At 58.7% G+C, this 26,409-nt stretch overlaps 5 protein-coding genes across 5 annotated transcripts in view; 2 read left to right on the forward strand and 3 right to left on the reverse strand.

The window, feature by feature from the left end:
- The window catches only part of IUM83_06223 (uncharacterized protein), a gene marked incomplete at both ends in the record, with an annotated part of 38,115 nt that extends 20,015 nt beyond the window's left edge, over nucleotides 1-18,100 (forward strand). Inside the window, 5 exons of the mRNA XM_067930409.1 lie at nucleotides 15,995-16,026; nucleotides 16,118-16,414; nucleotides 17,681-17,702; nucleotides 17,792-17,899; nucleotides 17,980-18,100. Coding sequence (XP_067800471.1) covers nucleotides 15,995-16,026; nucleotides 16,118-16,414; nucleotides 17,681-17,702; nucleotides 17,792-17,899; nucleotides 17,980-18,100 — 580 coding nt within the window. The remainder of the gene's footprint in view (nucleotides 1-15,994; nucleotides 16,027-16,117; nucleotides 16,415-17,680; nucleotides 17,703-17,791; nucleotides 17,900-17,979) is intronic.
- A 233-nt stretch (nucleotides 18,101-18,333) lies between these two features.
- IUM83_06224 (CAMK/CAMK1 protein kinase) lies at nucleotides 18,334-19,696 on the reverse strand (the record flags this gene model as incomplete). Its single annotated transcript, XM_067930410.1, has 6 exons — nucleotides 18,334-18,497; nucleotides 18,572-18,690; nucleotides 18,759-18,834; nucleotides 18,922-19,205; nucleotides 19,282-19,606; nucleotides 19,681-19,696. 6 exons carry the CDS (start codon nucleotides 19,694-19,696, stop codon nucleotides 18,334-18,336), a joined length of 984 nt encoding a protein of 327 aa, XP_067800469.1.
- A 676-nt stretch (nucleotides 19,697-20,372) lies between these two features.
- Nucleotides 20,373-22,687, reverse strand: IUM83_06225 (Transmembrane protein; the record flags this gene model as incomplete). Its single annotated transcript, XM_067930411.1, has 10 exons — nucleotides 20,373-20,600; nucleotides 20,687-20,924; nucleotides 20,998-21,080; nucleotides 21,176-21,244; nucleotides 21,330-21,399; nucleotides 21,475-21,823; nucleotides 21,904-22,012; nucleotides 22,080-22,154; nucleotides 22,263-22,499; nucleotides 22,574-22,687. 10 exons carry the CDS (start codon nucleotides 22,685-22,687, stop codon nucleotides 20,373-20,375), a joined length of 1,572 nt encoding a protein of 523 aa, XP_067800454.1.
- A 137-nt stretch (nucleotides 22,688-22,824) lies between these two features.
- Nucleotides 22,825-23,374, forward strand: IUM83_06226 (uncharacterized protein; the record flags this gene model as incomplete). The annotated part of the gene is made up of 4 exons (XM_067930412.1): nucleotides 22,825-22,896; nucleotides 22,971-23,051; nucleotides 23,118-23,209; nucleotides 23,278-23,374. The coding sequence occupies 4 exons, from the start codon at nucleotides 22,825-22,827 to the stop codon at nucleotides 23,372-23,374; spliced, it is 342 nt and encodes a 113-aa protein (XP_067800470.1).
- A 180-nt stretch (nucleotides 23,375-23,554) lies between these two features.
- On the reverse strand, nucleotides 23,555-26,043 carry IUM83_06227 (Aconitate hydratase, mitochondrial; the record flags this gene model as incomplete). The annotated part of the gene is made up of 2 exons (XM_067930413.1): nucleotides 23,555-25,852; nucleotides 25,978-26,043. 2 exons carry the CDS (start codon nucleotides 26,041-26,043, stop codon nucleotides 23,555-23,557), a joined length of 2,364 nt encoding a protein of 787 aa, XP_067800455.1.
- Nucleotides 26,044-26,409: the final 366 nt, after the last annotated feature.

The following is a 26,409-nucleotide window of genomic DNA, read 5'->3' on the forward strand; positions in this document are numbered from 1 at the left end:
GAACTTCCGGTCACCAAGACGTCGTCCACGTAGACCAGCAGCAGAACGCATTCGCCGTCGACGACCTTGATGTAGAGGCAGGGGTCGTAGCTTGATACGCGAAAACCGATGGAGCGCACATACTCGTCGAAGATCTCGTTCCATACGCGCGAAGCTTGCTTGAGTCCATAAATCGCCTTGAGCAGTTCCACGCAGTCGAAACCGTCGTCCAGTTCCACGCCCCACTCCCCACAGTTCCAATCTGCGCCATGGTCTCCTCTGATCGAACAACCCGCCAAATGCACACCGCGGACAGAAACCACAGCCTGCGTGAATGTCTGAGCATGTGCTGCAACGGGCTCGCATGAACCACTTCGCAGTCTCACAGCTCTACCCCACCCCACCACCCCACCGCTCGCTCGCTCTTCTGATACTTCGTGCCTGCTGTAGCCGCATGGCCCGGGAGGCCAGCAGGGCCGACGACGGCCTGGATGCCCGATCCGTTGACGTACGGCCGGACACACTCGAGTCCATCGAAATTCGATTGTGCGAGCATGGATTAGACTCTCGGATGGCGTGCAGCACAGAGCCAACAAGGCGCTGAAGCTGCGGCGGACGCCCAAGGCGGCGAAAGAAGAGCGAGCAGCAGCAAGCAGAGCAAAAGATGTTCCCACACCGGAACTCGAACCTTGGTCTGCTGGGTGAGAGCCAGCTATCCTAACCGCCTAGACTATATGGGAAGGCTGAACACTCACACAACCAACACACACAATCAACCACCAAAAACAAGCCAACACAAACAACACACACGCGTGTCACCACTCACCCACATGCACCACTCGCACGCTCTCCGCACCGCTGCTATCGCCCGCTCCTTACTACTCGCCCATCTCGTCTACTTCCGATCGAACAACTCGCCTCAATTGCCATCACGCACAGAATCACAGCTCGCGGAAGTCGAGCATGTGCCGTAACGCAGCTCGCATGAACCACTTCGCAGTCTCACAGCTCCACCCCACCCCACCCCACCGCTCGCTCGCTCGCTCTTCTGATACTTCGTGCCTGCTGTAGCCGCATGGCCTGGAGGCCAGCAGGGCCGACGACGGCCTGGATCCGCTGACGGATCCGTTGCCGGACACTACGGCCGGACACACTCGAGTGTCCATCGGCGGTGCGAGCATGGATTAGACTCGCGGATGGCGTGCAGCACAGAGCCAACAAGGCGCCGAAGCTGCGGCGGACGCCCAAGGCGGCGAAAGAAGAGCGGAGCAGCAGCAAGCAGAGCAAAAGATGTTCCCACACCGGGACTCGAACCTGGTCTGCTGGGTGAGAGCCAGCTATCCTAACCGCCTAGACTATATGGGAAGGCTGAACACTCACACAACCAACACACACACATTCAAGCACCAAAAACAAGCCAACACAAACAACACACACGCGTGTCACCACTCACCCACATGCACCACTCGCACGCTCTCCGCACCGCTGCTATCGCCCGCTCCTACTCACGCTCCATCTCGTCTACTTCCGATCGAACAACTCGCCTCAATTGCCATCACGCACAGAATCACAGCTCGCGGAAGTCGAGCATGTGCCGTAACGCAGCTCGCATGAACCACTTCGCAGTCTCACAGCTCCACCCCACCCCACCCCACCCCACCGCTCGCTCGCTCTTCTGATACTTCGTGCCTGCTGTAGCCGCATGGCCCGGAGGCCAGCAGGGCCGACGACGGCCTGGATGCCTGGATCCGTTGACGTACGGCCGGACACACTCGAGTGTCCATCGACGGTGCGAGCATGGATTAGACTCGCGGATGGCGTGCAGCACAGAGCCAACAAGGCGCCGAAGCTGCGGCGGACGCCCAAGGCGGCGAAAGAAGAGCGGAGCAGCAGCAAGCAGAGCAAAAGATGTTCCCACACCGGGACTCGAACTGAGAGCCAGCTATCCTAACCGCCTAGACTATATGGGAAGGCTGAACACTCACACAACCAACACACACACAATCAAGCACCAAAACAAGCCAACACAAACAACACACACGCGTGTCACCACTCACCCACATGCACCACTCGCACGCTCTCCGCACCGCTGCTATCGCCCGCTCCTACTCGCTCCATCTCGTCTACTTCCGATCGAACAACTCGCCTCAATTGCCATCACGCACAGAATCACAGCTCGCGGAAGTCGAGCATGTACCGTAACGCAGCTCGCATGAACCACTTCGCAGTCTCACAGCTCCACCCCACCCCACCCCACCCCACCGCTCGCTCGCTCTTCTGATACTTCGTGCCTGCTGTAGCTGCATGGCCCGGGAGGCCAGCAGGGCCGACGACGGCCTGGATCCGTTGACGTACGGCCGGACACACTCGAGTGTTCATCGGCGGTGCGAGCATGGATTAGACTCGCGGATGGCGTGCAGCACAGAGCCAACAAGGCGCCGAAGCTGCGGCGGACGCCCAAGGCGGCGAAAGAAGAGCGGAGCAGCAGCAAGCAGAGCAAAAGATGTTCCCACACCGGGACTCGAACCTGGTCTGCTGGGTGAGAGCCAGCTATCCTAACCGCCTAGACTATATGGGAAGGCTGAACACTCACACAACCAACACACACACATTCAAGCACCAAAAACAAGCCAACACAAACAACACACACGCGTGTCACCACTCACCCACATGCACCACTCGCACGCTCTCCGCACCGCTGCTATCGCCCGCTCCTACTCACGCCATCTCGTCTACTTCCGATCGAACAACTCGCCTCAATTGCCACCACGCACAGAATCACAGCTCGCGGAAGTCGAGCATGTACCGTAACGCAGCTCGCATGAACCACTTCGCAGTCTCACAGCTCCACCCCACCCCACCCCACCCCACCGCTCGCTCGCTCTTCTGATACTTCGTGCCTGCTGTAGCCGCATGGCTCGGAGGCCAGCAGGGCCGACGACGGCCTGGATGCCTGGATCCGTTGACGTACGGCCGGACACACTCGAGTGTCCATCGACGGTGCGAGCATGGATTAGACTCGCGGATGGCGTGCAGCACAGAGCCAACAAGGCGCCGAAGCTGCGGCGGACGCCCAAGGCGGCGAAAGAAGAGCGGAGCAGCAGCAAGCAGAGCAAAAGATGTTCCCACACCGGGGACCTGGTCTGCTGGGTGAGAGCCAGCTATCCTAACCGCCTAGACTATATGGGAAGGCTGAACACTCACACAACCAACACACACACATTCAAGCACCAAAAACAAGCCAACACAAACAACACACACGCGTGTCACCACTCACCCACATGCACCACTCGCACGCTCTCCGCACCGCTGCTATCGCCCGCTCCTACTCACGCCATCTCGTCTACTTCCGATCGAACAACTCGCCTCAATTGCCATCACGCACAGAACCACAGCTCGCGGAAGTCGAGCATGTACCGTAACGCAGCTCGCATGAACCACTTCGCAGTCTCACAGCTCCACCCCACCCCACCCCACCCCACCGCTCGCTCGCTCTTCTGATACTTCGTGCCTGTTGTAGCCGCATGGCTCGGAGGCCAGTAGGGCCGACGACGGCCTGGATGCCTGGATCCGTTGACGTACGGCCGGACACACTCGAGTGTCCATCGACGGTGCGAGCATGGATTAGACTCGCGGATGGCGTGCAGCACAGAGCCAACAAGGCGCCGAAGCTGCGGCGGACGCCCAAGGCGGCGAAAGAAGAGCGGAGCAGCAGCAAGCAGAGCAAAAGATGTTCCCACACCGGGGACCTGGTCTGCTGGGTGAGAGCCAGCTATCCTAACCGCCTAGACTATATGGGAAGGCTGAACACTCACACAACCAACACACACACATTCAAGCACCAAAAACAAGCCAACACAAACAACACACACGCGTGTCACCACTCACCCACATGCACCACTCGCACGCTCTCCGCACCGCTGCTATCGCCCGCTCCTACTCACGCCATCTCGTCTACTTCCGATCGAACAACTCGCCTCAATTGCCATCACGCACAGAACCACAGCTCGCGGAAGTCGAGCATGTACCGTAACGCAGCTCGCATGAACCACTTCGCAGTCTCACAGCTCCACCCCACCCCACCCCACCCCACCGCTCGCTCGCTCTTCTGATACTTCGTGCCTGCTGTAGCTGCATGGCCGGGAGGCCAGCAGGGCCGACGACGGCCTGGATGCCTGGATCCGTTGACGTACGGCCGGACACACTCGAGTGTCCATCGACGGTGCGAGCATGGATTAGACTCGCGGATGGCGTGCAGCACAGAGCCAACAAGGCGCCGAAGCTGCGGCGGACGCCCAAGGCGGCGAAAGAAGAGCGGAGCAGCAGCAAGCAGAGCAAAAGATGTTCCCACACCGGGACTGAGAGCCAGCTATCCTAACCGCCTAGACTATATGGGAAGGCTGAACACTCACACAACCAACACACACACATTCAAGCACCAAAAACAAGCCAACACAAACAACACACACGCGTGTCACCACTCACCCACATGCACCACTCGCACGCTCTCCGCACCGCTGCTATCGCCCGCTCCTACTCACGCCATCTCGTCTACTTCCGATCGAACAACTCGCCTCAATTGCCATCACGCACAGAACCACAGCTCGCGGAAGTCGAGCATGTACCGTAACGCAGCTCGCATGAACCACTTCGCAGTCTCACAGCTCCACCCCACCCCACCCCACCCCACCGCTCGCTCGCTCTTCTGATACTTCGTGCCTGCTGTAGCCGCATGGCCTGGAGGCCAGCAGGGCCGACGACGGCCTGGATGCCTGGATCCGTTGACGTACGGCCGGACACACTCGAGTGTCCATCGACGGTGCGAGCATGGATTAGACTCGCGGATGGCGTGCAGCACAGAGCCAACAAGGCGCCGAAGCTGCGGCGGACGCCCAAGGCGGCGAAAGAAGAGCGGAGCAGCAGCAAGCAGAGCAAAAGATGTTCCCACACCGGGACTCGAACCCGGGTCTGCTGGGTGAGAGCCAGCTATCCTAACCGCCTAGACTATATGGGAAGGCTGAACACTCACACAACCAACACACACACATTCAAGCACCAAAAACAAGCCAACACAAACAACACACACGCGTGTCACCACTCACCCACATGCACCACTCGCACGCTCTCCGCACCGCTGCTATCGCCCGCTCCTACTCACGCCATCTCGTCTACTTCCGATCGAACAACTCGCCTCAATTGCCATCACGCACAGAACCACAGCTCGCGGAAGTCGAGCATGTACCGTAACGCAGCTCGCATGAACCACTTCGCAGTCTCACAGCTCCACCCCACCCCACCCCACCCCACCGCTCGCTCGCTCTTCTGATACTTCGTGCCTGCTGTAGCCGCATGGCCCGGGAGGCCAGCAGGGCCGACGACGGCCTGGATGCCTGGATCCGTTGACGTACGGCCGGACACACTCGAGTGTCCATCGACGGTGCGAGCATGGATTAGACTCGCGGATGGCGTGCAGCACAGAGCCAACAAGGCGCCGAAGCTGCGGCGGACGCCCAAGGCGGCGAAAGAAGAGCGGAGCAGCAGCAAGCAGAGCAAAAGATGTTCCCACACCGGGGACCTGGTCTGCTGGGTGAGAGCCAGCTATCCTAACCGCCTAGACTATATGGGAAGGCTGAACACTCACACAACCAACACACACACATTCAAGCACCAAAAACAAGCCAACACAAACAACACACACGCGTGTCACCACTCACCCACATGCACCACTCGCACGCTCTCCGCACCGCTGCTATCGCCCGCTCCTACTCACGCCATCTCGTCTACTTCCGATCGAACAACTCGCCTCAATTGCCATCACGCACAGAACCACAGCTCGCGGAAGTCGAGCATGTACCGTAACGCAGCTCGCATGAACCACTTCGCAGTCTCACAGCTCCACCCCACCCCACCCCACCCCACCGCTCGCTCGCTCTTCTGATACTTCGTGCCTGCTGTAGCCGCATGGCCCGGGAGGCCAGCAGGGCCGACGACGGCCTGGATGCCTGGATCCGTTGACGTACGGCCGGACACACTCGAGTGTCCATCGACGGTGCGAGCATGGATTAGACTCGCGGATGGCGTGCAGCACAGAGCCAACAAGGCGCCGAAGCTGCGGCGGACGCCCAAGGCGGCGAAAGAAGAGCGGAGCAGCAGCAAGCAGAGCAAAAGATGTTCCCACACCGGGACTCGAACCCGGGTCTGCTGGGTGAGAGCCAGCTATCCTAACCGCCTAGACTATATGGGAAGGCTGAACACTCACACAACCAACACACACACATTCAAGCACCAAAAACAAGCCAACACAAACAACACACACGCGTGTCACCACTCACCCACATGCACCACTCGCACGCTCTCCGCACCGCTGCTATCGCCCGCTCCTACTCGCTCCATCTCGTCTACTTCCGATCGAACAACTCGCCTCAATTGCCATCACGCACAGAACCACAGCTCGCGAAAGTCGAGCATGTGCCGTAACGCAGCTCGCATGAACCACTTCGCAGTCTCACAGCTCCACCCTACCCCACCCCACCCCACCGCTCGCTCGCTCTTCTGATACTTCGTGCCTGCTGTAGCCGCATGGCCTGGAGGCCAGCAGGGCCGACGACGGCCTGGATGCCTGGATCCGTTGACGTACGGCCGGACACACTCGAGTGTCCATCGGCGGTGCGAGCATGGATTAGACTCGCGGATGGCGTGCAGCACAGAGCCAACAAGGCGCCGAAGCTGCGGCGGACGCCCAAGGCGGCGAAAGAAGAGCGGAGCAGCAGCAAGCAGAGCAAAAGATGTTCCCACACCGGGACTCGAACTGAGAGCCAGCTATCCTAACCGCCTAGACTATATGGGAAGGCTGAACACTCACACAACCAACACACACACATTCAAGCACCAAAACAAGCCAACACAAACAACACACACGCGTGTCACCACTCACCCACATGCACCACTCGCACGCTCTCCGCACCGCTGCTATCGCCCGCTCCTACTCGCTCCATCTCGTCTACTTCCGATCGAACAACTCGCCTCAATTGCCATCACGCACAGAACCACAGCTCGCGGAAGTCGAGCATGTGCCGTAACGCAGCTCGCATGAACCGCTTCGCAGTCTCACAGCTCCACCCCACCCCACCCCACCCCACCGCTCGCTCGCTCTTCTGATACTTCGTGCCTGCTGTAGCCGCATGGCCCGGGAGGCCAGCAGGGCCGACGACGGCCTGGATGCCTGGATCCGTTGACGTACGGCCGGACACACTCGAGTGTCCATCGGCGGTGCGAGCATGGATTAGACTCGCGGATGGCGTGCAGCACAGAGCCAACAAGGCGCCGAAGCTGCGGCGGACGCCCAAGGCGGCGAAAGAAGAGCGGAGCAGCAGCAAGCAGAGCAAAAGATGTTCCCACACCGGGACTCGAACCCGGGTCTGCTGGGTGAGAGCCAGCTATCCTAACCGCCTAGACTATATGGGAAGGCTGAACACTCACACAACCAACACACACACATTCAAGCACCAAAAACAAGCCAACACAAACAACACACACGCGTGTCACCACTCACCCACATGCACCACTCGCACGCTCTCCGCACCGCTGCTATCGCCCGCTCCTACTCGCTCCATCTCGTCTACTTCCGATCGAACAACTCGCCTCAATTGCCATCGCGCACAGAACCACAGCTCGCGGAAGTCGAGCATGTGCCGTAACGCAGCTCGCATGAACCGCTTCGCAGTCTCACAGCTCCACCCTACCCCACCCCACCCCACCGCTCGCTCGCTCTTCTGATACTTCGTGCCTGCTGTAGCCGCATGGCCCGGGAGGCCAGCAGGGCCGACGACGGCCTGGATGCCTGGATCCGTTGACGTACGGCCGGACACACTCGAGTGTCCATCGGCGGTGCGAGCATGGATTAGACTCGCGGATGGCGTGCAGCACAGAGCCAACAAGGCGCCGAAGCTGCGGCGGACGCCCAAGGCGGCGAAAGAAGAGCGGAGCAGCAGCAAGCAGAGCAAAAGATGTTCCCACACCGGGACTCGAACTGAGAGCCAGCTATCCTAACCGCCTAGACTATATGGGAAGGCTGAACACTCACACAACCAACACACACACATTCAAGCACCAAAACAAGCCAACACAAACAACACACACGCGTGTCACCACTCACCCACATGCACCACTCGCACGCTCTCCGCACCGCTGCTATCGCCCGCTCCTACTCGCTCCATCTCGTCTACTTCCGATCGAACAACTCGCCTCAATTGCCATCACGCACAGAACCACAGCTCGCGGAAGTCGAGCATGTACCGTAACGCAGCTCGCATGAACCACTTCGCAGTCTCACAGCTCCACCCTACCCCACCCCACCCCACCGCTCGCTCGCTCTTCTGATACTTCGTGCCTGCTGTAGCCGCATGGCCCGGAGGCCAGCAGGGCCGACGACGGCCTGGATGCCTGGATCCGTTGACGTACGGCCGGACACACTCGAGTGTCCATCGACGGTGCGAGCATGGATTAGACTCGCGGATGGCGTGCAGCACAGAGCCAACAAGGCGCCGAAGCTGCGGCGGACGCCCAAGGCGGCGAAAGAAGAGCGGAGCAGCAGCAAGCAGAGCAAAAGATGTTCCCACACCGGGGACCTGGTCTGCTGGGTGAGAGCCAGCTATCCTAACCGCCTAGACTATATGGGAAGGCTGAACACTCACACAACCAACACACACACATTCAAGCACCAAAAACAAGCCAACACAAACAACACACACGCGTGTCACCACTCACCCACATGCACCACTCGCACGCTCTCCGCACCGCTGCTATCGCCCGCTCCTACTCGCTCCATCTCGTCTACTTCCGATCGAACAACTCGCCTCAATTGCCATCACGCACAGAATCACAGCTCGCGGAAGTCGAGCATGTACCGTAACGCAGCTCGCATGAACCACTTCGCAGTCTCACAGCTCCACCCCACCCCACCCCACCGCTCGCTCGCTCTTCTGATACTTCGTGCCTGCTGTAGCCGCATGGCCCGGGAGGCCAGCAGGGCCGACGACGGCCTGGATGCCTGGATCCGTTGACGTACGGCCGGACACACTCGAGTGTCCATCGGCGGTGCGAGCATGGATTAGACTCGCGGATGGCGTGCAGCACAGAGCCAACAAGGCGCCGAAGCTGCGGCGGACGCCCAAGGCGGCGAAAGAAGAGCGGAGCAGCAGCAAGCAGAGCAAAAGATGTTCCCACACCGGGACTCGAACCCGGGTCTGCTGGGTGAGAGCCAGCTATCCTAACCGCCTAGACTATATGGGAAGGCTGAACACTCACACAACCAACACACACACATTCAAGCACCAAAAACAAGCCAACACAAACAACACACACGCGTGTCACCACTCACCCACATGCACCACTCGCACGCTCTCCGCACCGCTGCTATCGCCCGCTCCTACTCGCTCCATCTCGTCTACTTCCGATCGAACAACTCGCCTCAATTGCCATCACGCACAGAATCACAGCTCGCGAGAGTCGAGCATGTGCCGTAACGCAGCTCGCATGAACCGCTTCGCAGTCTCACAGCTCTACCCCACCCCACCCCACCCCACCGCTCGCTCGCTCGCTCTTCTGATACTTCGTGCCTGCTGTAGCCGCATGGCCCGGGAGGCCAGCAGGGCCGACGACGGCCTGGATGCCTGGATCCGTTGACGTACGGCCGGACACACTCGAGTGTCCATCGACGGTGCGAGCATGGATTAGACTCGCGGATGGCGTGCAGCACAGAGCCAACAAGGCGCCGAAGCTGCGGCGGACGCCCAAGGCGGCGAAAGAAGAGCGGAGCAGCAGCAAGCAGAGCAAAAGATGTTCCCACACCGGGGACCTGGTCTGCTGGGTGAGAGCCAGCTATCCTAACCGCCTAGACTATATGGGAAGGCTGAACACTCACACAACCAACACACACACATTCAAGCACCAAAAACAAGCCAACACAAACAACACACACGCGTGTCACCACTCACCCACATGCACCACTCGCACGCTCTCCGCACCGCTGCTATCGCCCGCTCCTACTCGCTCCATCTCGTCTACTTCCGATCGAACAACTCGCCTCAATTGCCATCACGCACAGAATCACAGCTCGCGAGAGTCGAGCATGTGCCGTAACGCAGCTCGCATGAACCGCTTCGCAGTCTCACAGCTCTACCCCACCCCACCCCACCCCACCGCTCGCTCGCTCTTCTGATACTTCGTGCCTGCTGTAGCCGCATGGCCTGGAGGCCAGCAGGGCCGACGACGGCCTGGATGCCTGGATCCGTTGACGTACGGCCGGACACACTCGAGTGTCCATCGACGGTGCGAGCATGGATTAGACTCGCGGATGGCGTGCAGCACAGAGCCAACAAGGCGCCGAAGCTGCGGCGGACGCCCAAGGCGGCGAAAGAAGAGCGGAGCAGCAGCAAGCAGAGCAAAAGATGTTCCCACACCGGGACTCGAACCCGGGTCTGCTGGGTGAGAGCCAGCTATCCTAACCGCCTAGACTATATGGGAAGGCTGAACACTCACACAACCAACACACACACATTCAAGCACCAAAAACAAGCCAACACAAACAACGCACACGCGTGTCACCACTCACCCACATGCACCACTCGCACGCTCTCCGCACCGCTGCTATCGCCCGCTCCTACTCGCTCCATCTCGTCTACTTCCGATCGAACAACTCGCCTCAATTGCCATCACGCACAGAACCACAGCTCGCGGAAGTCGAGCATGTACCGTAACGCAGCTCGCATGAACCACTTCGCAGTCTCACAGCTCCACCCCACCCCACCCCACCCCACCGCTCGCTCGCTCTTCTGATACTTCGTGCCTGCTGTAGCCGCATGGCTCGGAGGCCAGCAGGGCCGACGACGGCCTGGATGCCTGGATCCGTTGACGTACGGCCGGACACACTCGAGTGTCCATCGACGGTGCGAGCATGGATTAGACTCGCGGATGGCGTGCAGCACAGAGCCAACAAGGCGCCGAAGCTGCGGCGGACGCCCAAGGCGGCGAAAGAAGAGCGGAGCAGCAGCAAGCAGAGCAAAAGATGTTCCCACACCGGGACTCGAACCCGGGTCTGCTGGGTGAGAGCCAACTATCCTAACCGCCTAGACTATATGGGAAGGCTGAACACTCACACAACCAACACACACACATTCAAGCACCAAAAACAAGCCAACACAAACAACACACACGCGTGTCACCACTCACCCACATGCACCACTCGCACGCTCTCCGCACCGCTGCTATCGCCCGCTCCTACTCGCTCCATCTCGTCTACTTCCGATCGAACAACTCGCCTCAATTGCCATCACGCACAGAACCACAGCTCGCGGAAGTCGAGCATGTACCGTAACGCAGCTCGCATGAACCACTTCGCAGTCTCACAGCTCCACCCCACCCCACCCCACCCCACCGCTCGCTCGCTCTTCTGATACTTCGTGCCTGCTGTAGCTGCATGGCCCGGGAGGCCAGCAAAGCCGACGACGGCCTGGATGCCTGGATCCGTTGACGTACGGCCGGACACACTCGAGTGTCCATCGACGGTGCGAGCATGGATTAGACTCGCGGATGGCGTGCAGCACAGAGCCAACAAGGCGCCGAAGCTGCGGCGGACGCCCAAGGCGGCGAAAGAAGAGCGGAGCAGCAGCAAGCAGAGCAAAAGATGTTCCCACACCGGGACTCGAACCCGGGTCTGCTGGGTGAGAGCCAGCTATCCTAACCGCCTAGACTATATGGGAAGGCTGAACACTCACCCAACCAACACACACACATTCAAGCACCAAAAACAAGCCAACACAAACAACACACACGCGTGTCACCACTCACCCACATGCACCACTCGCACGCTCTCCGCACCGCTGCTATCGCCCGCTCCTACTCGCTCCATCTCGTCTACTTCCGATCGAACAACTCGCCTCAATTGCCATCACGCACAGAAACACAGCTCGCGGAAGTCGAGCATGTACCGTAACGCAGCTCGCATGAACCACTTCGCAGTCTCACAGCTCCACCCCACCCCACCCCACCCCACCGCTCGCTCGCTCTTCTGATACTTCGTGCCTGCTGTAGCCGCATGGCTCGGGAGGCCAGCAGGGCCGACGACGGCCTGGATGCCTGGATCCGTTGACGTACGGCCGGACACACTCGAGTGTCCATCGACGGTGCGAGCATGGATTAGACTCGCGGATGGCGTGCAGCACAGAGCCAACAAGGCGCCGAAGCTGCGGCGGACGCCCAAGGCGGCGAAAGAAGAGCGGAGCAGCAGCAAGCAGAGCAAAAGATGTTCCCACACCGGGACTCGAACCCGGGTCTGCTGGGTGAGAGCCAGCTATCCTAACCGCCTAGACTATATGGGAAGGCTGAACACTCACACAACCAACACACACACATTCAAGCACCAAAAACAAGCCAACACAAACAACACACACGCGTGTCACCACTCACCCACATGCACCACTCGCACGCTCTCCGCACCGCTGCTATCGCCCGCTCCTACTCGCTCCATCTCGTCTACTTCCGATCGAACAACTCGCCTCAATTGCCATCACGCACAGAAACACAGCTCGCGGAAGTCGAGCATGTACCGTAACGCAGCTCGCATGAACCACTTCGCAGTCTCACAGCTCCACCCTACCCCACCCCACCCCACCGCTCGCTCGCTCTTCTGATACTTCGTGCCTGCTGTAGCCGCATGGCTCGGAGGCCAGCAGGGCCGACGACGGCCTGGATGCCTGGATCCGTTGACGTACGGCCGGACACACTCGAGTGTCCATCGACGGTGCGAGCATGGATTAGACTCGCGGATGGCGTGCAGCACAGAGCCAACAAGGCGCCGAAGCTGCGGCGGACGCCCAAGGCGGCGAAAGAAGAGCGGAGCAGCAGCAAGCAGAGCAAAAGATGTTCCCACACCGGGACTCGAACCCGGGTCTGCTGGGTGAGAGCCAACTATCCTAACCGCCTAGACTATATGGGAAGGCTGAACACTCACCCAACCAACACACACACATTCAAGCACCAAAAACAAGCCAACACAAACAACACACACGCGTGTCACCACTCACCCACATGCACCACTCGCACGCTCTCCGCACCGCTGCTATCGCCCGCTCCTACTCGCTCCATCTCGTCTACTTCCGATCGAACAACTCGCCTCAATTGCCATCACGCACAGAACCACAGCTCGCGGAAGTCGAGCATGTACCGTAACGCAGCTCGCATGAACCACTTCGCAGTCTCACAGCTCCACCCCACCCCACCCCACCCCACCGCTCGCTCGCTCTTCTGATACTTCGTGCCTGCTGTAGCCGCATGGCTCGGGAGGCCAGCAGGGCCGACGACGGCCTGGATGCCTGGATCCGTTGACGTACGGCCGGACACACTCGAGTGTCCATCGGCGGTGCGAGCATGGATTAGACTCGCGGATGGCGTGCAGCACAGAGCCAACAAGGCGCCGAAGCTGCGGCGGACGCCCAAGGCGGCGAAAGAAGAGCGGAGCAGCAGCAAGCAGAGCAAAAGATGTTCCCACACCGGGACTCGAACCCGGGTCTGCTGGGTGAGAGCCAACTATCCTAACCGCCTAGACTATATGGGAAGGCTGAACACTCACACAACCAACACACACACATTCAAGCACCAAAAACAAGCCAACACAAACAACACACACGCGTGTCACCACTCACCCACATGCACCACTCGCACGCTCTCCGCACCGCTGCTATCGCCCGCTCCTACTCGCTCCATCTCGTCTACTTCCGATCGAACAACTCGCCTCAATTGCCATCACGCACAGAACCACAGCTCGCGGAAGTCGAGCATGTACCGTAACGCAGCTCGCATGAACCACTTCGCAGTCTCACAGCTCCACCCCACCCCACCCCACCCCACCGCTCGCTCGCTCTTCTGATACTTCGTGCCTGCTGTAGCCGCATGGCTCGGGAGGCCAGCAGGGCCGACGACGGCCTGGATGCCTGGATCCGTTGACGTACGGCCGGACACACTCGAGTGTCCATCGACGGTGCGAGCATGGATTAGACTCGCGGATGGCGTGCAGCACAGAGCCAACAAGGCGCCGAAGCTGCGGCGGACGCCCAAGGCGGCGAAAGAAGAGCGGAGCAGCAGCAAGCAGAGCAAAAGATGTTCCCACACCGGGACTCGAACCCGGGTCTGCTGGGTGAGAGCCAGCTATCCTAACCGCCTAGACTATATGGGAAGGCTGAACACTCACCCAACCAACACACACACATTCAAGCACCAAAAACAAGCCAACACAAACAACACACACGCGTGTCACCACTCACCCACATGCACCACTCGCACGCTCTCCGCACCGCTGCTATCGCCCGCTCCTACTCGCTCCATCTCGTCTACTTCCGATCGAACAACTCGCCTCAATTGCCATCACGCACAGAACCACAGCTCGCGGAAGTCGAGCATGTACCGTAACGCAGCTCGCATGAACCACTTCGCAGTCTCACAGCTCCACCCCACCCCACCCCACCCCACCCCACCGCTCGCTCGCTCTTCTGATACTTCGTGCCTGCTGTAGCCGCATGGCTCGGGAGGCCAGCAGGGCCGACGACGGCCTGGATGCCTGGATCCGTTGACGTACGGCCGGACACACTCGAGTGTCCATCGACGGTGCGAGCATGGATTAGACTCGCGGATGGCGTGCAGCACAGAGCCAACAAGGCGCCGAAGCTGCGGCGGACGCCCAAGGCGGCGAAAGAAGAGCGGAGCAGCAGCAAGCAGAGCAAAAGATGTTCCCACACCGGGACTCGAACCCGGGTCTGCTGGGTGAGAGCCAGCTATCCTAACCGCCTAGACTATATGGGAAGGCTGAACACTCACCCAACCAACACACACACATTCAAGCACCAAAAACAAGCCAACACAAACAACACACACGCGTGTCACCACTCACCCACATGCACCACTCGCACGCTCTCCGCACCGCTGCTATCGCCCGCTCCTACTCGCTCCATCTCGTCTACTTCCGATCGAACAACTCGCCTCAATTGCCATCACGCACAGAACCACAGCTCGCGGAAGTCGAGCATGTACCGTAACGCAGCTCGCATGAACCACTTCGCAGTCTCACAGCTCCACCCCACCCCACCCCACCCCACCGCTCGCTCGCTCTTCTGATACTTCGTGCCTGCTGTAGCCGCATGGCCCGGGAGGCCAGCAGGGCCGACGACGGCCTGGATGCCTGGATCCGTTGACGTACGGCCGGACACACTCGAGTGTCCATCGACGGTGCGAGCATGGATTAGACTCGCGGATGGCGTGCAGCACAGAGCCAACAAGGCGCCGAAGCTGCGGCGGACGCCCAAGGCGGCGAAAGAAGAGCGGAGCAGCAGCAAGCAGAGCAAAAGATGTTCCCACACCGGGACTCGAACCCGGGTCTGCTGGGTGAGAGCCAGCTATCCTAACCGCCTAGACTATATGGGAAGGCTGAACACTCACCCAACCAACACACACACATTCAAGCACCCAAACCAAACAAACACAAACAACACACACGCGTGCTCAACTGAATATTCGAACTTGTATGGTTAGAACGTAGAAGGGAGCGGCGCATAGAAATTGTGGAGAATCAAATAGTTTCGATAAAAAGTGTTCATGTACGTTGTGGAAGGCATGCACCCAGTGGGAGACCTGTTAATTGTTTTCCGGACCGGAGAAGTCAAAGTATTGGTTCAGGACTAAATTTCAATTATTGAGGACAAATGTTTTCGTTATTTTCTGAAATTATTATAGTATTCAGTGAATTGCGATTCCGACAAGAAACTCAGAACGAACTAGATACGTCAGATCCCATGGCGCACACCAGTGCACTGGCGGAGCAAGCACTCCATTGCCAACAGCTGCTGTGCGAAGGGACAGTGCCAGCCCTGAAGAGAGCAGTGGATACAGCGCACGCATGCCTTGATCTGGACAGGACGCAGCTCCGCGGCTACTTAATGCTAACAGAAGCTCTCTCGCGACTGGGCAGACATGAAGACGCTGTGAGCTGGTATAAGAAAGGTTTGCATCCGCCTAAACACTGACCTTTACTAAGCAATTATACGTAGAGTCTAACGTTGGACTCGTGGTGTCGTGATGCTGGTTTTGGCAGGTCTGGAGCTACATCCTGACAACGCGGAGCTCCAAACAGGTCTCAAGGAAGCGCGGGTTGCAGTATTGAACGATTTACTAGAAGGGAGCGAGGAGGAAGACGAGGAAGAGGATTCAGAGGGCGACGAGCAATTGGCCCAGAATTACACAGACGAGACTTACTTGGAGAGTGTGCAAGCCAACCACATCGCTGATGAGAACGGGTCGCTAAGGTCGACACAAATTGTGCAGCGTGCACAGACGTATGCTTCGTCTCGTGTGAGCGAGGTGCTCGCCAATGAAAATGGGGATCAAAAAGGTAGGGGTGCACAAACTACTGTGTTTCAAGCAAAGATGGAACGTGTCTTAGAGCATCTTGATGTGCTGAAGCTGGCGAGACTTGCGGTTGTGTATACTTTCTCGGAGCTGTTGAATTTGCGGCGCGTGACAGTGGGCCTTGGCTTATTCTTCCTTGGTTTGCTAGCTCAAGCAATTATGCACCGGCAGAAGATCATGGTGGGATCGATGCTGGTTATATGCTTTTATCGCTCACAGCTAAAGGAGCGTGCGTTGCGCTATGCTCAGGATTGGGTACAAACGTCAACGGACAAGTTGGGCGCTTTCACATGGACTCCGCGGGTTAACTTTGTGATCCCGGTGCTTATGAAGGTCTTTGGACAACTGAAATTTATGCTGTTCTTGCAGCAAGACATTAGTTTGGTGACAATTGTGTTAATAGTTACAACAGTTCTTGTTGCCAGCTCACTGCGTACTGATGCCAGTCAGCACGCAAAACTATGGGGAGAAGGAAGGCGGCTGAAATTCGCTGCCTATTTCACTGCGATCGTTTACTGGGTGGTTTGGCGTGGGCAATGGGTCGACACGATACGATTGTTGGGACCGGCATTTATTGATGCTGGCGGTATTGTGCTGGGCTCGGTCTCATCGACAGAGCTTCAAGAAGTCTGTCGGCGCGCTTTCAAAAGGCTTTACAGCGATGTGACAAGCGATATTCAGACCGACGTCGATTTAGATGTGTGGTTTTTTCTGGGTCTGGGTAATTGGATCGTGGAGTATTGGCAGCAACCTACAGACTTTTCGTTGGAAATGCTATCGAAGATGCTCTCGGAGTGTTTTGACTCCATGGAGAAGGCAGCTTTGCGAACATTCAGTCCCGAGCTGTGTCATTTGCGAAAACAACTCACCAATATGGAAATTACCGACGAACTCCAGTTGTTGGTCTCGTATCTAAAGCAGAGCCTCGAAGCAGTTCCGCCTCCGAAGACATTCGGCATCGCGGCTCTATTTGCTAAACGCTGCCCATCATTTGTGGTATTCGTCATTCTCCTTGTATTCTTCGGAGTTATATCGTTGCCACTGCTTCCTTTCGCTGTATCCGAGTACCATGACGCGAGAGACCTGTACGATCGCTATCGCAGGGGAAAACTACAGCAAATGGACGGACTGGAGCTGATGTTGTCGGGGTCTCCGCTCTCGCGCGTCTGGAAAAACATCAAGGGTTGCATTTATTGTCTAGACGGAAGTGTTACCTTTTCCAAAGCTGTTGAGACTGGGACTCACTTAGTTTCTGCCGCTGTGCGAGTCAGGTACAGCCCGCTAGCCTAGCACTATCACTTTTGATATCTACTGTTTAACCCTTCTAACACATTACGTGACTGTCTCCTAAACGTTCTAGTCGCTTGGCGGCGTTCGCCTCGCGCGTTAGGAAAGATGGTGTTTTCGCTAACGCTCAAGATATACCAGATCATCTTGCACACGCATTTCTTGTGGCAAAGGACTCGAGGTTCGATGTGACTGACCTACTTCCATGGTGGCTCCTCTGCACTACTAACGCCGTCGATGCCTTCTGTCTGTGTTATTTAGTTTGATCATCGACGGCGTGCGCTACATTCGTGAAAGCGCTCAATTTCAGGATCTGCACGCCTCGATCGTTAACTGGTGGCGAGGGGATGATGTACGTATAACGAGACAAAAACTGAGTTAACCACGAATCTACCTGATGCGAGTGCTTAGTTAGAAACATGTATTCAAGTCGAGGCATATCATTTCTATGTATGTACGGGAGGTGCGTGGGGCGGAGAGGGCAGAACCACCATGAAATACGTCTATGTTTGCGTCCCCAGCAACCGCTGCTTGTTCTTCTGGCTGCCGCTCTTATGCTTTTGTCTTTGGATTTCGTCTTGCCGGCAGCCGTCACTGGAGATAAGGCACATTGAACTAGTTGAAACGACGCTTCTGGTTGAAGCGCTTCATCTCCAGGATAGCCGACGAAAGCGGCTGCTCGCTGTACTCGCCCTTTATCCAGGGGTGGTTTAGCGCCTGAGCTGCGCTGAAGCGGTCCTGCGGTGACACGTTGAGCAGGTTGCGAATTAAATCCTTGGCTGTGCAATGACAAGCATCTGTGAGTTAGATACACGCCCAAAAGTTGCATCTCGAACATGACGAGTCAACATACCTCCGTCCGATACGTTTGTCCAGTAAGGGTGCGGGAAGTCGAGTGCACCGGAGCGAATTTTAAGATACACAGACTCCAAACCATTTTCATCTTCCGTGAATGGAGGGAACCCGCACAACCTGGTGGACCGGAAGCATTTGAATAAGTATACAGCAAACTCGTGTGTGTAAAGTACTCCGTGACCTACATGATGTACAAGACCACTCCGAGACTCCACAAGTCCACTTTGCTGTCGTAGCCTTCTCCGTTTAGTACCTCGGGTGCTGATCACACGTGAATAAACGAAATAAATTACGAAAGTCAGCAAAGTCACTCCAATAGACAACCTCCACGCCGTGCTCGCCACTCACCAACATAATAGTCCGTCCCGCAGCTTGTGTAAGCGCGCCCACGAGTGCGCGCGCCGTCGTCTTCATCCTCCAGGATCTTGGCGATACCGAAGTCACTCAGCTTCACGTCGCTGCTGTCGCCGCTGGCCAGCAGGATGTTCTCGGGTTTGATGTCGCGGTGCAGGATGTGGCACGAGTGCAGGTAGTTGAGCGCCTGCAGCACGTTGGTGACGATCTCAGCCGCCTGCCGCTCCGAGTACACGCCGACGCGCACGATGCGGTCGAACAGCTCGCCGCCAGTCACTCTACACAGCCACCAGCAGCAGCAGTTGATTGGTTAGCATTCTGGGCGATAAGAGGCTGCTCTACAACGGGGCGCACCTCTCCATGACGAGCAACAGCTCCTGGTCGCTCTCATAGACCTCCTCGAGGCTAATAATGTTGGCGTGCTTGACGCGCAGCAGCACCGTGATCTCGTCGCGCAGCGTCTTCTTCTTGACGCACAGCGCCTTGTTGATGACCTTGACGGCGAAGATCTGCTGCGTCTCCTTCCGCCGGCACAGGTACACGAGCGAGAAGGCGCCGCGGCCGATGAGGTCGCCCACGTCGTACAGCGAGTGGAACATGGCCACGCCGTGCACGTCCGTGAGTCCCTGCGTGACGAGGTGGTCCTCCTCCTTGCGGAAGAAGGCCGAGAGCGGGGGAGCTGGCGGCCGGCAGCACGCGCGCGTTAGCGTACACAGAGCATAGCCAGATAGCTAGAGACAGACAGGTACGGACCTTTGAACGCCGCCATGGAGGGCTGGGGAGGGGCGCGAGTGCAGTGGAGTGGAGGCCGGCTACGAAGTGGGAAGGCTTTAGCTTCCTCACTCTCTCGCTCGCTCGCTTTCTCTTTCTCTCTCTCTGTGTCTCTCTTTCTCCGCGAGGAGGCGATGCGCAGGCGCAGGCGGGGGCGCGCTGAGTGCGATGCGAGTCTTGGGTGTCGTCGGGCCGGGCGCTCGGGCGGATCGGACTGCGGGCGGGCGAGTCGACGGGGCGGCGGCTTTCTTCCTATGGGCGAAATGCAGCGGCTTGTTCTCTGGCACCCCGGCGGGCGCGCCCGCGGCCATTGGCTGAAATTTTGATGCGCAACGATTCAGACGGGGAGGCAAAAACGAGGCAGCACATGGAGCCTGGCGCGGCATGGCATGGCATCGCATACGACGCCATGGCCCAAGCAGCCTGCGCGCGCTGCAACCGCTTACAGTAGCTACTGCTGCTGGGCCATACGAACACGGAAACCACCTGCAATCGCGGCAGCGCATTCATTTATTAACCGGCTACGGTGTTCGTCGTCTCCGCCAAGCTCGACGCGCGGCGCAACGCCCAACTTGAAGTTCGCGCCGCGTTGCAGTTTTCGGACCACGCTTGTGGCCCGCCCACCTCGAAATATGTCGCCGGCCTCGCACCTCTCCGTCCTCACTGCCGCGCGCTCAGTGCATGCCGTGCGTGATGGTGATCAGCACGACCGAGACCAGCGAGAACGCGAGCACCATGTACAGCCACGCTTGGTGCGCGAACGGGCTCGCGAAGCGGTTCCTGTTGCCGCGCGCCGCCGGGGTGCCCGGGCGCGTCACGGCCACCTCCATCGGGTGCATCTGCTTCCACTCCAGCGTTAGCCGACGCCGCAGGCAGAAGACGAGGAACGTAGGGACGATCCACTGCAAGCGCCAAAGCGTCAAGGCACGTCGCGCAGTTGTAAGTGCGTGCCCCCCCTGAGAAAACACGCAAAGCCACGAACACGTACCTGAATGCCCAAACCGGCGTATGCGCCCGTGAAACCCACCAGCATGGACACATCCTCTGTGAAGAACGCCACCACGAGCGGCGGCAGAAGCGCCACCAGCGCGTACATGTTGCTCTCCAGAAAGCCGTACAGCCCTGTGGAGGCGGTGGTGTCGCTCGTTGGCGTCGACTCGACCATGCTCGACGCCAGGTGACGGATGTTCTCGCGGAGCGTGATGCAGATAAGCGGGAAACTCGCACTGCATACCGCATTGCACACACAGTTAGGATAGCATTTTTGGCGTGGACAGGATCATCGTAGCAAGCACCAACCTCAATGTGAACACTGGGAACAAACTCAAAAAGTATCCAAACGCGTGCACCGGGTAATCCTTGAAGTTTAGCGTGTACACATCCTAGGCAAAAACATGAACAGCGTTAACCACGACACGATAACGAAGACGGTAACAACATTGCAACTGCGTCCATGTAGTAACTGCGTCCAACTTACCTCGACATCCTCCGGCAGAAAACGGAAGGTCGCCGAAGCGCACAGAACGAAGTAGACGCTGAGGACCGCCTACAAGTGAACGCGTACGACACATCGTAGACAACCGCAAAAATTAACGTCACTAGAAAAGGGCGGTAAACGGCGAAGAACGTACCATGAAGGCCGAGGCGAGGACAACGCCAACTTTAGATTTGTCCGTAATAGGTGCCACGAGACCAGGAACACTGCCACACACGCGAAGAGCAGGTCGGTTAGCAATTTTCAGCTCGCGCGTATGATTAGCTGTCAATGCTGCGTACCTGTGGTGGCACATGAAGGAATAAATGCAGACGCCGAAAAACGTCGCTACGTTGGCCGGCTTCTCATAGCTAACGACGTCAGCCACGCTTCGACCGTGGCCTCGAGCGATGCCGATGATGGCTAGCACGATCATAAGCCCGAAAGATGCGTGGCGGATAACAGTTGACACGAGCTGGAGCGTGCGCGTCTTGTGCACGTGGCCAAACGTGAACGGCCCGAGTAGCAGGCCAAAGAGCACGACGAACAAGCGGTACAAATCCGAGCTGTTGAACTTGTCAGAGCACTCCCACACAACGGCATCGGCAGAAGGACGCGGGCAGATGATCTCACGCAGCGACTTGGGCACAGCTATGTTAATCCGCACAAACCGATCATATTACTCAGCATCGACGGGGATTAGTGCACCAGCCCAGCAAGAGCCAACATACCGACAGCGTAGATTGCCAAATCGCCGTACAGGTATACCGTGATGCACGCGTAGAAGGCCACGATTCCTCGGTGGCTGAACAGCAGCTCCGCCATCTCAGCCAGCTCCATCTGCAAGTCACTCGAATCAGCGGCTAAATCCTTTTCACACCCAACTCTCTCTCTCTCAAGCTCGCACCTTCTTGGACAAGTCAAAGTGGAACCTCGCCTCGTGGGTCTTCGCCCGCAGCTTCTTCTCCAACGCGTCTTGCTTCTGCAGCACACAACAAGCACAAACACACACACAAACCCAGCGGTCCGTGACGAAGTCGTCCACATGAGGTCTACTGTCCTAGGAAAGCTCCGGAACACGCAATAGTACTTCGTTGGCGACCATTAGCGGCACAAACTCGGTGTGCGCGTCGTCATCGTCGTCGTCGCTGTCGCTGAACTCTTCCACTGGCCGCTTCTCGTCCCCGTTGCTGGCGTGCAGCCCCAGCTCCCGCGCGCGCCGCTTGAGTGCGTTGACGCCCGCGATGGCCTCGATCATGAAGGTGGCCGTCACGTAGCTGACCGAGGCCAGCACGGACAGCGCGACGGAGCCGTAGATGAGCCCGACCTGCCCGCACCAGAGGCGTTAAACCTAGCGACAACGTTCCATACATGTTTCTCCGCTGGCTGGCTGCCGCGTACGTTGGCGAACGCATGCGGGATCGTGAGCGCGCCGGCTCCCACGATGAGGTTGAAGATGAACACGAAGCCCGTGAGGGGCGAGTAGCTGCCGATGCTCGGCCCGCCGACCGCCATGCTCGTCGATCCGCTCAGATCAGGTCAAGTCGTCGTTACCCCGGCAGTCGAGGCAGAGAATGCAATCGTGAATACCGCCGGCCAGATCGCACTTAAGTGAGTCTGCGTGTGGCTCACTTCAAGTTGTCGGGTGTCGCATGGAGGTGCTGCGAGCTCGCTTCCTGCTCACCTGCGGCCACCTGGTGGCCACGTGCCTGGCCGGGGTCGAGGTGGGCGAGCTAAATACTCCATGTACTTGCGTTGGCTCGGAGATACTGGGTGCTGACGGATGTGATGGCCAAAGGCGGCTAGCGTCGTGGCGTATCTGAGCTTCGCCTTGGCGGTCGGCAGCCTCTTGGCAGGACTCGACGTCTTCTCCTCGACGGTACGATTGGTACGCCTGCCGCCTGTGGTCCCTGCCCCTCAGGAAGCCTTCGTTTCGATGCTGCAGAAGAACACGGTGCATATCTTCTGCCACTTCCTGGGAGGTGTGCTGGTCTGTCAACTGATCCTGCACGACCTGGACCCGGGCCGGTATCTGTGGTAAGGCTGCGCTGGCACTTCAAGTCGAGCTTGCATTGCGACTAAGACGGTGTCCTTGTTTGCCACAGGTACGTGGTATTGCTGGCCCACGTGCCCAGCTCGTTGTGCACACTAAACACCGTCGCGCAGCTCTTCGTGCTGAAAACTGCTGGGCAGTCCTATTGAGAGGCAGCATCAATGGCGACGATAGACGCAAGGTCACAACGTAAATGAAATGAACTCGATGCTTTCCAGCGGCGTGTGACTAAGTGTTATTATAAAAAAGAGCAATGCTTCACACTGCTGCGAGGCATCTGTATCCCTTCAATTCGGTTTCTCCTGTGAGCTCAGTCAAATGCGAGTCGCTTAGGCGTTGTTCTTCTTCATCAGGTTCAGCGCACTGCCGTTCTGGAACCAGGCGATCTGCTCCTCGTTGAACGTGTGGTTCACCGTGATGTCGAACGGGGCCTCGCCCGAGGCAGGGTTCACGCGCAGAGTCAGAGGCTTGCCCGGCGTGAAGGACTTCAGGCCCACAATGGCCACCTTGTCGTTGCCCGTGATCTTGTCGTAGTCCGCCGGGTTCGCAAACGTCAGCGGCAGCATACCCTGCTTCTTCAGGTTGGTCTCGTGAATACGCGCGAACGACTTCACGATCACGGCGCGGCCACCAAGGTGACGTGGCTCCAGAGCGGCGTGCTCGCGGGAGCTGCCCTCACCGTAGTTCTCGTCACCGATCACAACCCAGCTGACGCCGTCAGCCTTGTACTGACGGGCCACCTCGGGCACCTTGTCGAACTTGCCCGTGAACTGGTTCTTCACGCTGTTCGTCTCACCCGTCTCGGCGTTCTCGGCACCAATCAGCAGGTTGTTCGAGATGTTGTCCAAGTGGCCACGGTACTTGAGCCACGGGCCGGCCATACTGATGTGGTCGGTGGTGCACTTGCCCTTCGCCTTGATCAGCACCGGCATGTCCGTGAAGTCCTCACCGTTCCACTCGTCGAACGCAGACAGCAGGGCCAGACGCTCGCTCTTGGGGTCAACGTTCACGGTCAGACCCTCGCCGCTAGCAGGCGGGGCCTGGAACGTCTCCTCACCGGGGTCGAAGCCACGGGGCGGCAGCTCCTTGCCGAACGGAGCAGCGAACTTGAAGTCCTTTCCATCCGCGGTTTTAATCGTGTCCTTAGCAGGGTCGAACGTGGTCGTGCCGGCAATGGCGCTCACAGTGACCATCTCGGGGGAAGTCACGAAGCTGTGCGTGGCAGGGTTGCCGTCAGCACGCTTGGCGAAGTTACGGTTGTAAGACGTGAAGATCGAGTTCTTCTGTCCCATGGGCATGTCGGTACGGTTCCACTGGCCAATGCACGGGCCGCAAGCGTTGGCAAGGACCGTGGCGCCAGACTCAAGGAAGGTGTCCAGGATGCCGTCGCGGGCAATGGTGGCGCGCACCTGCTCCGAACCGGGCGTCACGTAGTACGGCACCTTGAACTTGAGACCAGCCTCCATAGCCTGCTTGGCCAGGTCAGCGCAACGGGTCATGTCCTCGTAACTGGAGTTCGTGCACGAACCGATCAGACCAGCGCTCAGCTCCGTGGGCCAGCCGTTCTTCTCGCAGGCCTCTTTCATGTCAGCACCAGCAACGTGGCCAAGGTCGGGCGTGAACGGACCGTTCAGCATCGGCTTCAGCTCGTCAAGGTTGATCTCGATGATCTGGTCGTAGTGGGCACCCTCGTCAGCGCACAAGTTGGCCTGGAACGACTCGGCAGCCGAGGCAATGCCGCTACGCTTGGTGGAGCGCAGGTAGTCGCCCATGCGCTCCGTGTAGGGGAACGTCGAGCACGTAGCACCGATCTCAGCACCCATGTTACAGATCGTGCCCATACCCGTGCACGAGATGGACTCGACACCGGGGCCGAAGTACTCCACAATGGCACCAGTGCCACCCTTGACGGTCAGGATGTCGGCCACCTTAAGGATCACATCCTTAGGCGAGGTCCAGCCCGAGAGCTTGCCCGTGAGGTTCACACCGATGACCTTGGGGGCCTTGAGCTCCCAGGCCATGCCGGCCATGACGTCGACGGCGTCGGCACCGCCCACACCGACGGCGCACATGCCCAGACCACCGGCGTTGGGGGTGTGCGAGTCCGTGCCGATCATGAGGCCACCGGGGAAGGCGTAGTTCTCCAGCACGATCTGGTGGATGATGCCACTGCCGGGCTTCCAGAAGCCCATGCCGAACTTGGCACCAGCCGACGACAGGAAGTCGTAGACCTCCTTGTTGACGATCTTGGCATTGTTCAGGTCCGTGTCCGAGCCCTTCTCAGCCGTGATCAGGTGGTCACAGTGGATGGTCGTGGGCACGGCCGTCTTGGGCAGCCCCGACGAGATGAACTGCAGCACGGCCATCTGGGCCGTGGCGTCCTGCATGGCCACGCGGTCCGGGCGCAGCTTGAGGTAGGTCTCGCCGCGCTTGGCCTTGGTGGTGGCGTCGTCCAAGTGGCCGTAGATGATCTTCTCGGCCAGCGTCAGGGGCTTGTTGCCGTTGGTCTTGCGCACCGTGTGCAGGTTCTTCTCCATCTTCTCGTAGGTCTGGTCGATGGTGGGGCTGCCCTTGGGGTCGAGCACGGACAGGGGCACGGGCACGCCGCAGCTAGACGACATGCTGGCCTACAGGGACAAGAAGGAGGAAGCGAGGGAGACATAGCGCGTTAGACCACGGCAAGATACGTTTAACGGGCGGGGGCTGACGGCGTGCACCGTCTACCACCACCGGGGCGGGGCGAGCGACGCACCTTCATGGCGCTGGAGCGCAGCTGCTGCCGCGCGGCGGCGCGCGCGGTCGAGGAGACGGCGTACATGATGCGGGGGCGAGTCGGCGTTCGGCGTCCGTTTCCGCTGGAGAGGAGATCCCGAAATGCCAACGGAGCCGGGTGGTCCAGACGAATCCCCCTTCCAGGGCAACAAGGACGGCTCACGCGTAAATTACGCCAAGATAAGGATAAATGACCGCCGTCTCGCTACACCTCGATTGAGTATTGGGCGCAGACGTCGCCCCGCCGCCACCGCCTTCTCGTTACTTCTCTCACCCTCACGCGGCCAATCAGTGGTTGCTTCGTTGAAAGTAAGCATTAAGTATACGTTAAGTGACCCGTCAGGCGCTCAATCTCAGCCGCACGTGACTCGGGGCTTGATCCCGCAGTCGTTTAACGGGCGGTAAAAGGGGC

The sequence above is a fragment of the Phytophthora cinnamomi genome (assembly GCF_018691715.1).
Source record: "Phytophthora cinnamomi strain GKB4 chromosome Unknown Contig1, whole genome shotgun sequence".
Taxonomy (NCBI): domain Eukaryota; phylum Oomycota; class Peronosporomycetes; order Peronosporales; family Peronosporaceae; genus Phytophthora; species Phytophthora cinnamomi.